Here is a 13,887-nt window from a genome sequence, read left to right as displayed (position 1 = left end):
GGACAGTAGACAGGGTGCACTGTGCCAGCCATGACTGCAGTGCATTCCTACATACACCTTGGAATGTGTGATTTTTAGGTCTCGCGACCTGTCAATGCGCATGCGCATTGAGCGGAAGCGAGACTATAGGGCTTTAACCAGACTTTAACTAACTGGCGATTTGATGCTGTGCAAGCGCATTGACCTAAAATGCGCGTGCACAGCATCAAATCGTCAGCCATCTGTTGCCCAGCTTGGTGCCGCTCCACCCTCTGCGGCATCAAAGGCTTTCACGGCCGGTCGGCCGTGCTTTCAGTTTGCCGCTCCACCCCCTGCGGCATCAAAGGCTTTCACGGCCGGCCGGCCGTGCTTTCTGTTTCAGGAGCGCTGCATTGTTTTCACGGCCGGCCTGCGGCTGTGACTCGCATTTCTCCTTCCTTCCAGCGCTGTCTTGTTAAATATTTACTTTCTCGTTGGCTCTGTACACTCATTAGTATACCTGGACAATAGTGTGTTTTTTTCCGTTCAGTTTTCTTTATCTGTGTGGAAGAAGGAACCACATTTTAGAATTTGTTTCTTACGATTATTTACATGTGTAGAAGGTTCAGTACAAGACTGCACCATGCAGCTTTAAAAAAGCCTACCTTTTCTTCCAGCCGGAGTTATTTAACTGAGGGCTTCTCTGCCTATTTATCGTTTCGATAATCAGCTCCATATGAAGAATGACAGGCCATTAGTTAAATGGAAACTTAAAGCTTTCGCTAATGGATATAATTAAAAAGCTTTTAGCATACCTGGAAGCCACGTTCACTAGGCAAAGCGGTGAATCTTTCGCGCTACTTAAACTCACGGGAACTTCTAATGAGCTGTAAACAAACAGAACGCTTAGTTTACTAGAGCGTTCGTTATGTTATTAAAGCAGTTACTGACAGCGTTATCCTATTCTTTGAAATACAGGCGTAGCTTTGAAAGCTTCATGAACAGGCTCATTGATGGGATGCTCCCAATTGGAAATGCCGCCACCTCACTTAGAAGAATCAGAAAACAAGCATTGGCATAGCCAATAGGTCTCGCCTTTGGGACCTTGTGTTTAGTTTTTAACAGTGATGTTGCAGCAAGGATATTGCGCGGCATAATTAAATACTTATAAAGGTCCCAAAGGCGAGACCTATTGGCTATGCCAATGCTTGTTCCAAGGGCCGCCAATACTGATAGTGTCTTCTGTGCTCCACTTTCAGTACAGAATATTGGCAGTGGCGTAGCTAGAACTTTTGCCGTCCATGGTGGTTTGTGTGTGTTTGCCGCCCCGTGACGGTTGCAGGTAAGAGTGGTGGGGGGTGCCGCTGCCATCCCCAAAACTCATGCCGCCCCCTTGCTACGACACTGAATATTGACATAGTGTCATTTTTCGGCTGGGTTTGTTGGAAATCTGCCAACAGTGCAGAAATGTGGAAGGACTAATTACACCTTTTCCTCACAGGGCAGACCTGCTGGCCCCAGCAGCACCACTGTCTGCACGACAAAGTGGCATGTATAGAAAAATCTACAGACATGATAACCGTGGCTTGCACTGCAATTTTTTCCCTATGATTCTTTTCAAGTGCAAATTCTAAACACATGAAGGTCTTTCATACAGGGCTTATCAAAGGCAGAGACAACAGGATGAAAAGCAATATAATTTTTCCCAGTACCAAAAAACGCACACTGAGTTTTGTCCTCTTGTATCGTGGGAATCTGGTTTTACCCACACATATGCCTGAAGGGATCCAAACACAAAAGAAAGAGGAGTGTCACTTGACAAGGTGTACACTCTCAAACTACCATCATACCTAGAGGTCCCCAGTGCTCCGGGGAAGCCCAAATCCCCCCACTCTGCCCGGGGCACTCTGCATGGACATGGGTGCTTTCAGGAACAAAGAGCTAGGCCACAGAAAGTAGGATGGGTTACTCGCATATTCCAAACTTGTTATATTTTAGGCATTCCTGTAATTATGTACTTCCCACTGCTGCAGCCCTGCTGATAAGCACTATAATGGAAGTCTGCGTTTCAAAGTACTTGATACAACGAGGCCCAAACTTCAAGAGTCATTGCACATTTAAATTCCGAGGTGTAGGTCTTTGCTCCCTCTTTACTTGCTAAGGCACACACTTCAAGAGTCGTTGCACATTTAGCTCTCCCACCCTCTTCTTGTGCATCTTGCTCCCCTGGAGACACACTCTGCTGTCAGTGGTCAGAACGCAGATCGCAATAGAAGAAACAGGACGGCGGCACAGTCTCTTCCACATTATGTGCATAAGGTACCCTCACCTCATTTACAGGTCCTTTACCCATGAGGGTACGCATAAGTCTAGGAGTCATTGGGTTCTACATGTTCAAGCAGAGCTCATATCATTTAGCGTATTTCATACCATTATGAAGTAATTCATTCTTTTTTAGGTCGGGCATCAGTTCCGCCTCCTGCTAAGGATTGGTCCATTCCAGCGTTGTTCTTCTTTCTGCCTCCTGTCTCGTTCCCGCAGCCGAGAGCTCACTTCCTTCAGAGGCTCAGGAGCACCGGTAAAGTCCAGTGTACTTTTGCTTGCGTTATCTCCTATTTCTGAGAACTTTAACATTTTTATTGAAGCTCCCCTTTATGTACAGAAGAATGTCTCATCCGCACAGCGGCGGCTGCAGGGAGGTCCGTTACGCCCCAGCAAACAAGATTGCTTAGCGAGTTAATTCCCTGCTGTTCACATGCTCACATGCTATTTAGAGTGTTTTAAAAAGATATAAGCTGAAGTATTAAGTGCTGTGTGAAAGCACAATTACCATTGCAGGGTCGAGAGGCAACTGCAAGTCCCTAAAAAAAAGTGCTGGTTTCTGACATATAACAGCACACAACACGTCCATTAATGCGCTGCGATTAATAAGCGGAGTATATATATTTACCACCGGATGTGGCTGGCCGTCAATCACTTGCTCGAGTTAGCTACTGCCTAACTCTCTCCAGGAGGACAGCTCCAGATCCTTGGAGGAGAGAGCATGTGCTTTTCGCCCAAGCCTGGCTCTTATATCAGCTGTCATGCGAGGTACCCTACTATGGAGGAGCTGGCTCCTCAAAATGGAGCTTCACAATGCAGACTAGGCTGAGTCATGGGGGTTCGTGAGAGCACCCCATTACAGCCCTTCTCACCTTCTTGGCACACACCGACCTCTGCGGGCTCCCTCAGCTTCTCATGAAGATAACCTGGGAACTTCTCCACGACCCCGAGTTACCACCTCCCCGCCCGCCGCTCACTGTACGCTTTATGTATACACAGACCTGGGCAAAGCTCTGCACACCGTGCGTGGCAGGGGCCTGGTGCAGGGCAGAGGTTGCCGTTTGGGTCAGACCTGCCCTATATGGCCGCCTCTAGATTGCATTTGTTAGTTCATATCAGGTGTGCACGGCCTATTGGACGCAAATGTCTTCAGCCCCTCCCATCGTGTGTGTCAGGCCGGGTACTTCACAGGCCTTTTCTTAGCCCCCCCTGATATTTGGCTCTAGTTGCCCCTATGGTTCGTATAATGTGATTTTTGGTGCATTCGTGTAAAACATATTCCTAATAAACGTTTCGTGGAATACTCCTTCAAACCAGTGCAATTATGCCTTTTTTTGTTTAACACTTCATTCTTTTTTTTCTCCAAAAATGCAGAGACAATGAAAAACGGACAACAGCAAAAAAACTAAATTCAATACCATAATCACGGTTTCAAACATTAATTCACTGTGTGAAAATTGAATAAAAGCAAAAATAAAGCCGTGGTTGGGCAACGAGGTAGGACTAGTTTGCTACGTTAACTACTGGTCTTAACCAGAATCAAACTCTTAATGCACTGAACTTCATGCTGGATTTGCTTCTGCTACAGTAAACTAGGCCTGGGCAATAAATTCCGCTCCGCTAACGGAAGTTGCAGAGATTTGATAACTAAGCATTCCATTAACAACACGAAATACAGGCAGAAACTCCATTAGCGGAGTCAGCTACTAAACTGCCTCCACTAATGCTCTGTTAAAGCAACTTTACATGCTAAAAAGCATATAAGCAATTCACAAAAGTGAACTTTGAAAATGAAAAATATCAGGCAATGCGAGAGGTGATGATTTTGGGGTCCCCCCTAACCTAGGGGGAGGACCAGGCAGATGCCTTGAACACAAAGTGCATATCTTCCTGAACGATTCAGTGGTGGTCCCATCCTCTTAGCACTCCCCAAGCACATTTATTGGCAAAAATACAATCCCAACCAAAGGACCTGCAAAGCATTATGGGACAAGATTAGTATTGGGCCGTGAATAATATAGTATCCAATATCAAAATAATTCTACAAAGAGCTGCAGTTCAACTAGTTGTTATTAGGTGTCCCTCACGAGTCAAATGTGAGCTGCAGCACGTCTCTGTCCTCTGCTCCCTCCTCCTCACTCCCTTCCGGGGACAGAGGCTTAGGCAGAGCGAGGTGGCAGCCTTCCTTGATTTTACCACACAGCTGCCCTTTCTGTCTTTAATACTGCCACTTACGTGGCGCATGGTGTGACTGCTAGAGGTCTCCATTATGGCCTCATATTTATGCATGGCGGGTAATACCCGTGCCTTTGATTTTATGTCAAACACTGTGCGAGTTGAAGTAAGTGAAGTGCACCGCGAGGAGAATTTTTTTTTATTTCTGGTAGATGAGGTTATTAAGAAGGAATGTAGCATTGCAGAACGTGCTGTGGAGTGTATACAGGATTTTTCTACCAGAGTACTTCCATGTCTGCCCCAAAGGAAGTTATTCTTGTGGTACACATGTACAACCCATATACTGATCCAAGGTTGATTCAGGTATTTTTGGAACGAAACTGCGGTACCATCAGGGGTGGGCAAAAAATAAAAAACATATGTGGAATATGGAATGGGAAAAGGAAGCATACAGTCACATTTAAGGAAGCCCCAACTGGTATACGGGCTTGGCGCACCCCCCACAGACTTTCTCCCTGGGGGCAAATAAGGGTTTCTTGGTGTATTCAGGACAGCCCCTATTCTGCAGACTTTGCCAGCAATTTGGGCATGCTAAAGAACAGTGCTCCGGCATGATTTGCAGAAATTGTGGGGGGGCAGATCATAAAGCGCAAGACTGTGTGGACCCCAAAAAATTTAACCTATGTGGCAGTACAGAACATCTGTTTAGAACCTGTCCTAAAGGGAAGTTTTCCTATGCTTTGGATGCCAGTGTGCATGGTCCTCCGCTCCCCCCAATCTTCCCCACGCGCTGCACCGGCCATCACTGAAGCAGTCCAGGATGTTACTGATTCTGAGATTTTGGGGGTTATAGAAGGCAAAGAGATTCAGAGATGCAGGGTGTCTCAGGAGAATGATGATAAAATGATGAGGAGCACTCGCCAGAAATAGACCCAGATTTACAGTCCCAACAAGCAGAGGAAACAGAGGCAGAACGTGCTGAAACCATGCGCCGTAAACAGGAGGCGTTGGATAGAAAGGCGCGGCGTGCTGGTCTATCACCAACTGGGTCAGTTCCAACTCCCTCTCAGGGTACTGACCAGGCACCCTCCACTTCTGAGGATTCACTTACAGTGGTGCCTGAGACAATCTTTTTGGGAATTTCCCCCAACAGTGCAGCCAGCTCCTAAACCGCAGCGGTTGGTAAAGGCAGCAAAAAAAGCAGCAAAATCCCTAGTTTTGAAAGTAGGCCCTCCTGCTGTGGACAAGAGTCAGTACAAAGAAATGGATCATAGTGGGTGGGATATTTATACCTCAAATAAGAGAAAATCACGTACCTCTGAAAAAGTAGCGAATCCCTCTTTTCCCACAGGTTCTAAGTGTCGTCCTTCCTCTCTGAATCGCTTTCCTAGAGGGGGAAGGTTTGATGCCTTATTAAGCCCCTTTGATTCAGACGAGGCATATCAGGAGGTCGCCCAGGTTCTGGAAATCACAGATAGTCCATTTTCCATTTCTTGATTTGGAGAGCAGGCCGAACTTGGAGGCTCTTTTTGGCGTCCACTCTCCAGAGTTCTCAAGAGGTTTCTAAGGCTGGATGTGATGTTTCTGGGGAACAGGTGACAAATTAAGCAGTATGGCTGTTTTTTTCCTTTTCAATATCATGGCCATATCCCTAGCCTCTTGTAATGTGAGAGGTTTAGGGACAGAATTGCGTAGGAAGACAGTCCTTGATTATTTTGGGAATATGAATTTCGATGTTTACAAGAATGTTATCTTTCCTATCAACCAAAATATTTTTCTTTTCAGCAATATTGGCCCTATGGGCCCTCGGCATGGTCTGGGGGCGCCAACAGGAACAATGGTATAGTCGTTCTTTTTAAGCATAAACATTGGCAGATCACAGAGGAAAAAATACTGTGGCCAGGGAGAGCTATATTGCTGTCCGTGTTAATGGATGGCCTTCAAATTGTGTGCAGTGTATACTCCTGCTACCAAGCCAGAGAGAGAACAGTTTTTTCAAGTAATCAAACCTTTTCTTGCACGTGCCACGCCAACCCTTCTGGTGGGGGATTTTAATTGCATTTTGCATTCTAAGGATAGGCAGGGTGCACAGGTGACTTACACACTGAATGTGACTTCTAAACTGTTGTCATCTCTCATTCATGATTTAGAACTCTATGACACTTACAGGAAACACCATCCTCCTGGTATAGGCTTTATGTGGGAGGCAGATCATGGAAACCCCTGCTCCCGCTTGGACTTTGTGTTTGCATCCAAAACTTTGAGCGCAGATAAATGCAGCCTTACACCAGTACCATTTTCAGATCATCATATTTTGGGTGTCTGGTTCACGACACAAGGCTGGCCTGAAAGGGGCCCAGGCTTTTGCAAAATAAATAATGAGCTCCTTCAAGATGAAAGTATTTGTGATATATACATCAAACGCTATCATACATGGGAAAGACAGAAAAACAGGTTTACAAATGGTGGTGTTGGGCGAAACTTTTATTCACACTTGTATCCTGTACCACCACCTAACCCTCCTTCTTTTCAGGTCTTTGAAAAATATTGTTCAGGACTGGAAGGGGGTCTTAATACTGACCAAGTAGAATTCCTGGAATAGCCTTTTGATGGGGAGAAATTTCTATCCGCATTACAATCCTCTCCCAGAGGTTCTAGCCCTGGGATAGATGGGCTCACTTCGGAGTTCTACCGCAAATTTTGGGCCCTGGTATGTATAGACTACATGGCGGTTGTCAACAAAGGTTTTTCTAATAACACTTTTTCTGCCGATTTCTCCGCTTTGGTCATCACCCTCTTGTACATAACTGGGGACGAGACATCCCTGCAAAATTGGCGGCCAATTTCACTTTTGAACGTTGATTACAAGCTCACAGGTAAAGTGCTTGCACTCCACCGTCGAGGAGTTATGCACTCTTGTGTTCAACCAGATCAAGCTTGTGCTATCAAAAGGTGCACTATTGTGGATAGCCTTGATACCTTAAGAGATGCACTTTGGTACAATCAAGAAAGAGTGCTCCCTCTAGGTGTTCTTAGCCTGGACTTTCATAAGGCTTTTGACAAAGTTTTACATCAATTTCTCTATCTGGTATTAGCAAAAATGAATGTTCCTTCTGCATTTGTTCACATAATACGTACCCTCTACCGAGGTGCTCAGAGCAAAGTTAGTATCAACGGATTCCATACCACTGCTTTTCCTATTCACACTGGAGTGCGTATGGGGTACCCGATGTCTCCCATTCTTTTTGTTTTTGTGTTGGAGCCTTTTTTGTGCAAATTAAGAAAGGACAAACTGGTAAAAGGTGAATTTGTCCCTGGTGGTTCTGGGGTCCAGAACAAGGTCATCGCATACATGGATGATGTGACCGTGTTGTGTACTACCACAGCTTCTGTGCGCAGAACTCTTTTGCAGGCTTCTCTTTTCCAGGAAGTATCAGGTTTGGGTTTAAACATGGGGAAGAGTGTCTGCCTGACTACAGGTCCCTGGGATCGGCTGACAAATCTGCTGGTAACTGTTACCACAAGAAGTACAAACATTTTGGGAGTGTATTTTGGGGGGCAAGGGCATGTGGAAAAAAATTGGAAGGAAGTCCAGGCTAAAGTACTAAAGAAACGTTCTCTTTGGTCTTTGCGCAAGCTAACCTTAGAAGGAAAGGTATTAGTCATTAAAGCGGTCTTGTTTCCACTGTTACTGTACCTTGCTATGGTTTTCCCCCCTCAGGGACACACTTTACAGAAATTGCAAAAAATGCTTTTTACCTTCCTATGGAACTCTAGGATAGAGAAAGTTTGCAAAACCTGGAAAAATGGGGGAAAAATTGTGCCAGATCTTAAGACCTTTTTGTTTTCTAAGTTGTTATGCTATGTTGTGTCCCATACAGATGAAGACATTGTTTCAGTCCCTGCCTTATTTACACGTTATTATGTAGGGGCAATGCTTAGACGTTTTGGACTATTTGTTCATTCTAACCTTTTTTCCTCTGGCACACGTTGCACCGCCATACTGCAAGAGGCTTCGCTCCTTCATACTATTTGCCCATTCTAATCTTTCTCCTCTGGCACACAATGCACCGCCATTATACAAGCGGCTTCGCTCCTTCATATGATCGAGATGTATGCATATACCCTACCAGACTGAAACAGGAGCTACGGAAACGAGAGCAGCCTATCGTGTTAGGTATCCTGTCAGAGCCACAGTCTTTGAGGGTGTGGAAGATGGTGGGCCACAGAGACATTATCCACAGTCAACGAGACCTGGCTTTGATGGCTGCCCATGGATGCCTCCCTGTAAAGGTCTTTCAGCATTGGAGAGGATTGGCCCCCACAGCATGTTGCCCACGCACGAGATGCAGCAATGAAGAAACTGTTTTCCACCTGCTTTGCGGTTGCCTTTATGCCGAAAACTTTTGGACTTTATTGCAGCCTTTCCTTTTAAACATTGCGAATATTTCTGCTTTATCCTTTAATGCCCTTCTTTATGGACAAGACATTTCTGCAAAACGTCCCCCTACTGTGTGGCGACTGTTAAACTGTGCTAAAGAGGCCTTATGGGATACACAAAATCTGTTTCTTTACCTCCAAATAGATATGGATACTAAAGCCTGTAGAAATCTTTTTCCTGATAAAGTCATGACCTATGTACATGTAGATCTTGCTACTCTGGGACTGGACGAAGCTAACGCTTTGTGGCACATTAAAAACTGGAAAGGTTGGGTCACTTAATCATGTCTGTAAATAAACTGATGTACTTTGCTTTTTGCCTTGCCACAAGGCCATTAGGATTGGCATTTGTGTAGACCATGAATAAAATGTATTAGTTCACTTTAGGGGGGGTTGTATGTCTAAACAACTACTGCCTAAACCACGGCTTCCTTAACCACGAAAGCCTAATCACAAGATATTCTTAACCACTACCTTTTTTAACACGACTTCCTAAACCACGAAATGATACATCTCGTATTTGGCCAGTAGGTGGCACTATTATAATTACAATACTTCTTGCGTGAACCACTCGTAAAAAATAAACGGATCTAAAACTGCTATATATATATTTTTTTTTACAACGCATACCATTAGCTCTTTTTTTTTATTTTCCTTTATTTGGGGGTGGGAGACCCCCCTCCCCTAATGTTCCCTTAATTCTGAGGAGTGACGTTATACAGGAGTGGAGGGTAGTGGAGAGACTCGTGGTTTATGGAAGTCGTGCTTAAGGAAAGTTGTGGTTTTTGAAAATCGTGGATCCGGCTTCGTTGTTCAGGTAAGTCATTATAAAATTATCGTTGTTAAGGATGTTTCCCCTTTAGGGGAGTGGGTGAAACACCATGATTGATAAAAACGTTATCTATTTAAAGTATTACCTTGTTCTTTCAACTCTTTCTGCACATTTTGACTTGTGAAATGTAACTCTGTATGTGTGCCTTTATCAAACTAATAAAGGTTTTTGAAACAATCTAAAGACAGACATACTTGTTACTTTACTAAAAGTATGTGAGGTTTCTGTTTTATTTGGCAGTCTGACAGAACGAAGTTGCGGAATTCACATTGTTTTTGTTCAACTTCGTGGAATTCCGCGTAGTAGAACTCCGTCAACTACGCCCACCCTTACAAAACATGTTGGGTAAAGTGCCCTGTTCCACAGAGCTGGGCCTTTGCTACATCTATTATTAACATAATGGATCTTACAAATATATACACTAGTAACTTCTATTTTTATAGCGCTAAGAACAGACGTGTGGGATGAAGCATACGGAAATACCATTGTTGTTGTTATGAAGTGTTCTGCTCCCTTTACCCTCATTCCACTGTCTGTGTGTTCTCGAAAAATAAACGCTGTCAGCCTGTCAACCTAACACTAACAGGCTGTAAACGAATATTGGCTCAGGTGTAATCCCCTTCTTTGTTTACACACAAGAAAAAGTTTGCGTTCCAAGTTAACATGAAAGCACCACGTTTATTTCATGTGGACGGCTGTGCAAGTATTAAAGTCGAACTAGGCTCATACTTTATCCGAGAGAAAGGAATAGCGCAGCGTATCTCCAAGGGCATTCCCTCTGAACAAATTGTTGGTACGTCAGCATTAGAAAGTTTTTAGCTGCTGCAGGAATTTGAGCCTCAAAAACAGCTTAGCGCTAAATGCGTTTCTGAAGTGAGACTTTGGCGACTGGGCTGCAAAGGCAGAGAGAACAGGAAGATGGTTTTTAGGTTGAGCATGTTGGCATTGCAAATGCTAATATCCGAGCAGTAGCATAACAAAAAAAATCACAGTAAGCAAGGAAAGGGTGCAGTATCACAGGCTGTTACTAGGTGTTCCTGTGGAGTTGTAAAGGGCCCTTTATTAGCCCCATAAGGCACTGCACCTTTAATGCAATTATAAAGAGGAATATTGCAGCTCAGCATACGTTTCCATTTATTTTTATTGTAAGTGAGATTTCGTTAACTTCCATTTAACAAATGCACAATTGTTGTTTATTTTAAATGGTATTTTTAAAACGCAAGCTAGCAAAAATCTCACTGTAAAGAAAAAATTAAAAAATTTAAACATATGCTCAGCTGTAATTTTTCTCTTTATAATTGCATTACCAGTGCAGTATCTTATGTGACTAGTAGACAACTCCACAGGGACACTTAGTAACAGCCTGTGGTACTGCATCCTTTCCTTTCTTTGTGGAATATGTTTTAGTACCTCTGCTACTGTTTATAAAAAATAAAATAAAAAGAACAAACATTACCATTTGCAATACCTATAGCTCAAAGTTTATTAATGCAAGACCTATTGAACGAACTGCAAATGTTTTTGCTTTTTTGCACGTAATATCGACCACAGCTGGCCATAACAGATAGGGGTACAATCAAAACTACTCACATTTCACCTCTTTTTGCTTGTACATAGGGATCCCATAGCTTTATTTTTACCACTCAGACACAGATCTAGAGCATAGCTCCTACCTGTTTATTTTTTCGTCACCAAAAAGGCAAAGTTTCCACACAGTTCCATGCCACACAAATCAACTACACACATTTCCAATCCACGCCACATAATTTGACACCTAGCCAGATAATTTAACTCCACTACGCAATTTCACAACACACCACGTACATCCACGCCACATCTCAGAATTCCACATCATGCCCCAAAATTCAACAGCACACCATATCATTAAGCTCCACTACATACCACTCCACCACACAACATACCATTCCATATAATTCAGGTACACTCAGTAACACATAATTACTATCCACATATTTCCACAACACACCATGCTGCATAATTCCACTATACAGATCCACTCCACACAATTCCGCAACTACCAATTCCAATCCAACCCACATAATTCCACTACACACCACATATATCCACTCCACTCCAAACCAAAGCACGTGGGTAAAAGACATTGCATTGAATAGCTCTAACTGAAGCATAAGCTAGATCTATAGCATTTTCAATGCTTGTTTTGTGTTGTGTGAACATAATCAAAAGGCGTTTGAGTAGTATGCAGTGTAAAAGGCACAGATACACTCAACAAGTGACTTTAGACATCATTGAGTTCTGGAAGAAGAAGCAAACGTACTGCATCAACATGTAGTGTTATATAAAGAGTTGCATATTCAGCTCTTTCCTAAATTGGAGTAGGATTGGAGCTGTCCTGATGGGTAGAAGGATGTTGTTCCGTATCCCATGTGCATAGATAAAGAGCGTTTTTTACCTTGTTTTTTGCACTTCTTTGCCTCCATTCCGTCGATGTACTGGGTGCAGATGTACAGAGAGTCAAGAGAGATGGTGAGCTTGTTAACCAGCTATACTTCATCTATAAGCCAACTCATTTTGAAGATGGTGTAGTAGAATGATTTCCTCCAACTAATGCTGTTAGCATTAATATTCTGCTACCCATGACATCAGAATATGAACAATATTAATTATAATTTGTGTTTTACCAAATTAATATGCCTAGTTCTAATGCCATGTTATTTATTTCAGTGAGGAAATTAAAGTTCAGCCCAGTCAGCTGAGGGAATCTGTTGATGATACTACGAGAGTATTTGAAGAACAGCTGCAGTTGGAAGAAAGCTTTACTATTCATTTAGGTAATTGATCTATGGTACAATGAAATGATGTTTGTGTTGAGAAGATGCTAATAATCTTTTTTTTGTATTCTGTCCTGTATTTAAATCAACCATAATTTTGTGCTTTGTTTGTTTGTTCAGCTTTGGTTACTCATGACACTGGTGGGTAGTCAGAGACTTTTTTCAAAATGGGATATTTTGTAACATTGGAAACCATGTATTTTGTACAGTAACTCTGTTGCCTATTCCTTCATTGCTTCTGTTCCCTGCACAGTGTTGCTGTATTTATTCCTTCATTGCTTCTGTTCCCTGCACAGTGTGGCTGTATTTATTTTTTTCCAAAGGTAAACTATGATTTACCGTCATGTTTTTGAAGAGCTTTGTGTAATATCCTTGGTACACACTTGCCTTATATCCCATGCGTTGCCCACAGCAACTTGATGATTAACATGAATTGTTTTGTTAATCAGCCTGCACCATAGCAAAACAACTGTAAGGACTGTTTGTGACCTAATTGGTGTACAATCAATCCCTGTGTTCATGTAGCTGCTTGAAATTTTCCTTTGACCACATATTTGTAATTCTCTGATACCTCCATTTCCTTTATTGTTTTCTTCAGTGTGCAAGTGATGTTAAAAGACAGCAAAATACAGTGTGAATAGGGGATCATTCAGATAGAATTATGTTGTGATACAGTAGCCCTTTTTCTAGGCATGTGGATAATCAGCCAAAACTTATGAGAGGACACTTGACCCACTGACCTTAAAATCATTACACCCATTCATGTTTTAATTGGTGATAAGCAAATACAATGCATATTAGATTTCTGCTTTCATAGTGTACGTGACTTTGAGACCAGACGTTGTGACAACTGATTTCCTGAAACTTGATATCCTAAGTACTCTATGAACGTTGAACAGAGGATGGGGAAAAAGGAGTAGGTCGTCTTGCATTTGGGACATAAGGGTGTCCTCTCATCCTCACAAATGTATGCTATAGTGGCTTCACAGGAATAGCCTTTTCAATGGGATGCAATACAAGTAGGTAGCGCCGATGCAGATGAGGCCTATGTTCCTCTGCAATCTTAGCAGTACACATTAATTTATAGAGCATGCTAATCTTTCATCTGCATGCTGTCTCTAGCTTGCTGCAGAAGAGAGTATAACATTTTAGTATCCCTTGAAGATAGTCAGAAAAATGAAGTTATGAAAATTTCGGGGAAAAAATCACCTTTTACGTTCATCCTCCAATTTTAAGCCTTTGAAATTGTAAATAAATATGCCACCAAGAGGGTTAACTGTTATAAAGCCAGTAACTTAAACACCATTATGAACCTTGCACCACTATGCGGTATATCAGCCAAATATT

General features: G+C 42.9%; 1 protein-coding gene across 4 annotated transcripts in view; it reads left to right on the top strand.

Moving 5' to 3' along the window:
• The window catches only part of FERRY3 (FERRY endosomal RAB5 effector complex subunit 3), a 586,640-nt gene that overhangs the window by 108,893 nt on the left and 463,860 nt on the right, over window positions 1-13,887 (top strand). For all 4 annotated transcript variants that reach the window (XM_078673965.1, XM_078673966.1, XM_078673967.1 and 1 more), the window contains one exon: window positions 12,434-12,540. In XM_078673965.1, coding sequence (XP_078530091.1) covers window positions 12,434-12,540 — 107 coding nt within the window. The remainder of the gene's footprint in view (window positions 1-12,433; window positions 12,541-13,887) is intronic.

This window comes from Lissotriton helveticus, chromosome 1_1, assembly GCF_964261635.1.
Source record: "Lissotriton helveticus chromosome 1_1, aLisHel1.1, whole genome shotgun sequence".
Classification (NCBI taxonomy): domain Eukaryota; kingdom Metazoa; phylum Chordata; class Amphibia; order Caudata; family Salamandridae; genus Lissotriton; species Lissotriton helveticus.
Note: the sequence above shows the minus strand (reverse complement) of the source record. Positions and strands in the feature narration are given on the sequence as shown.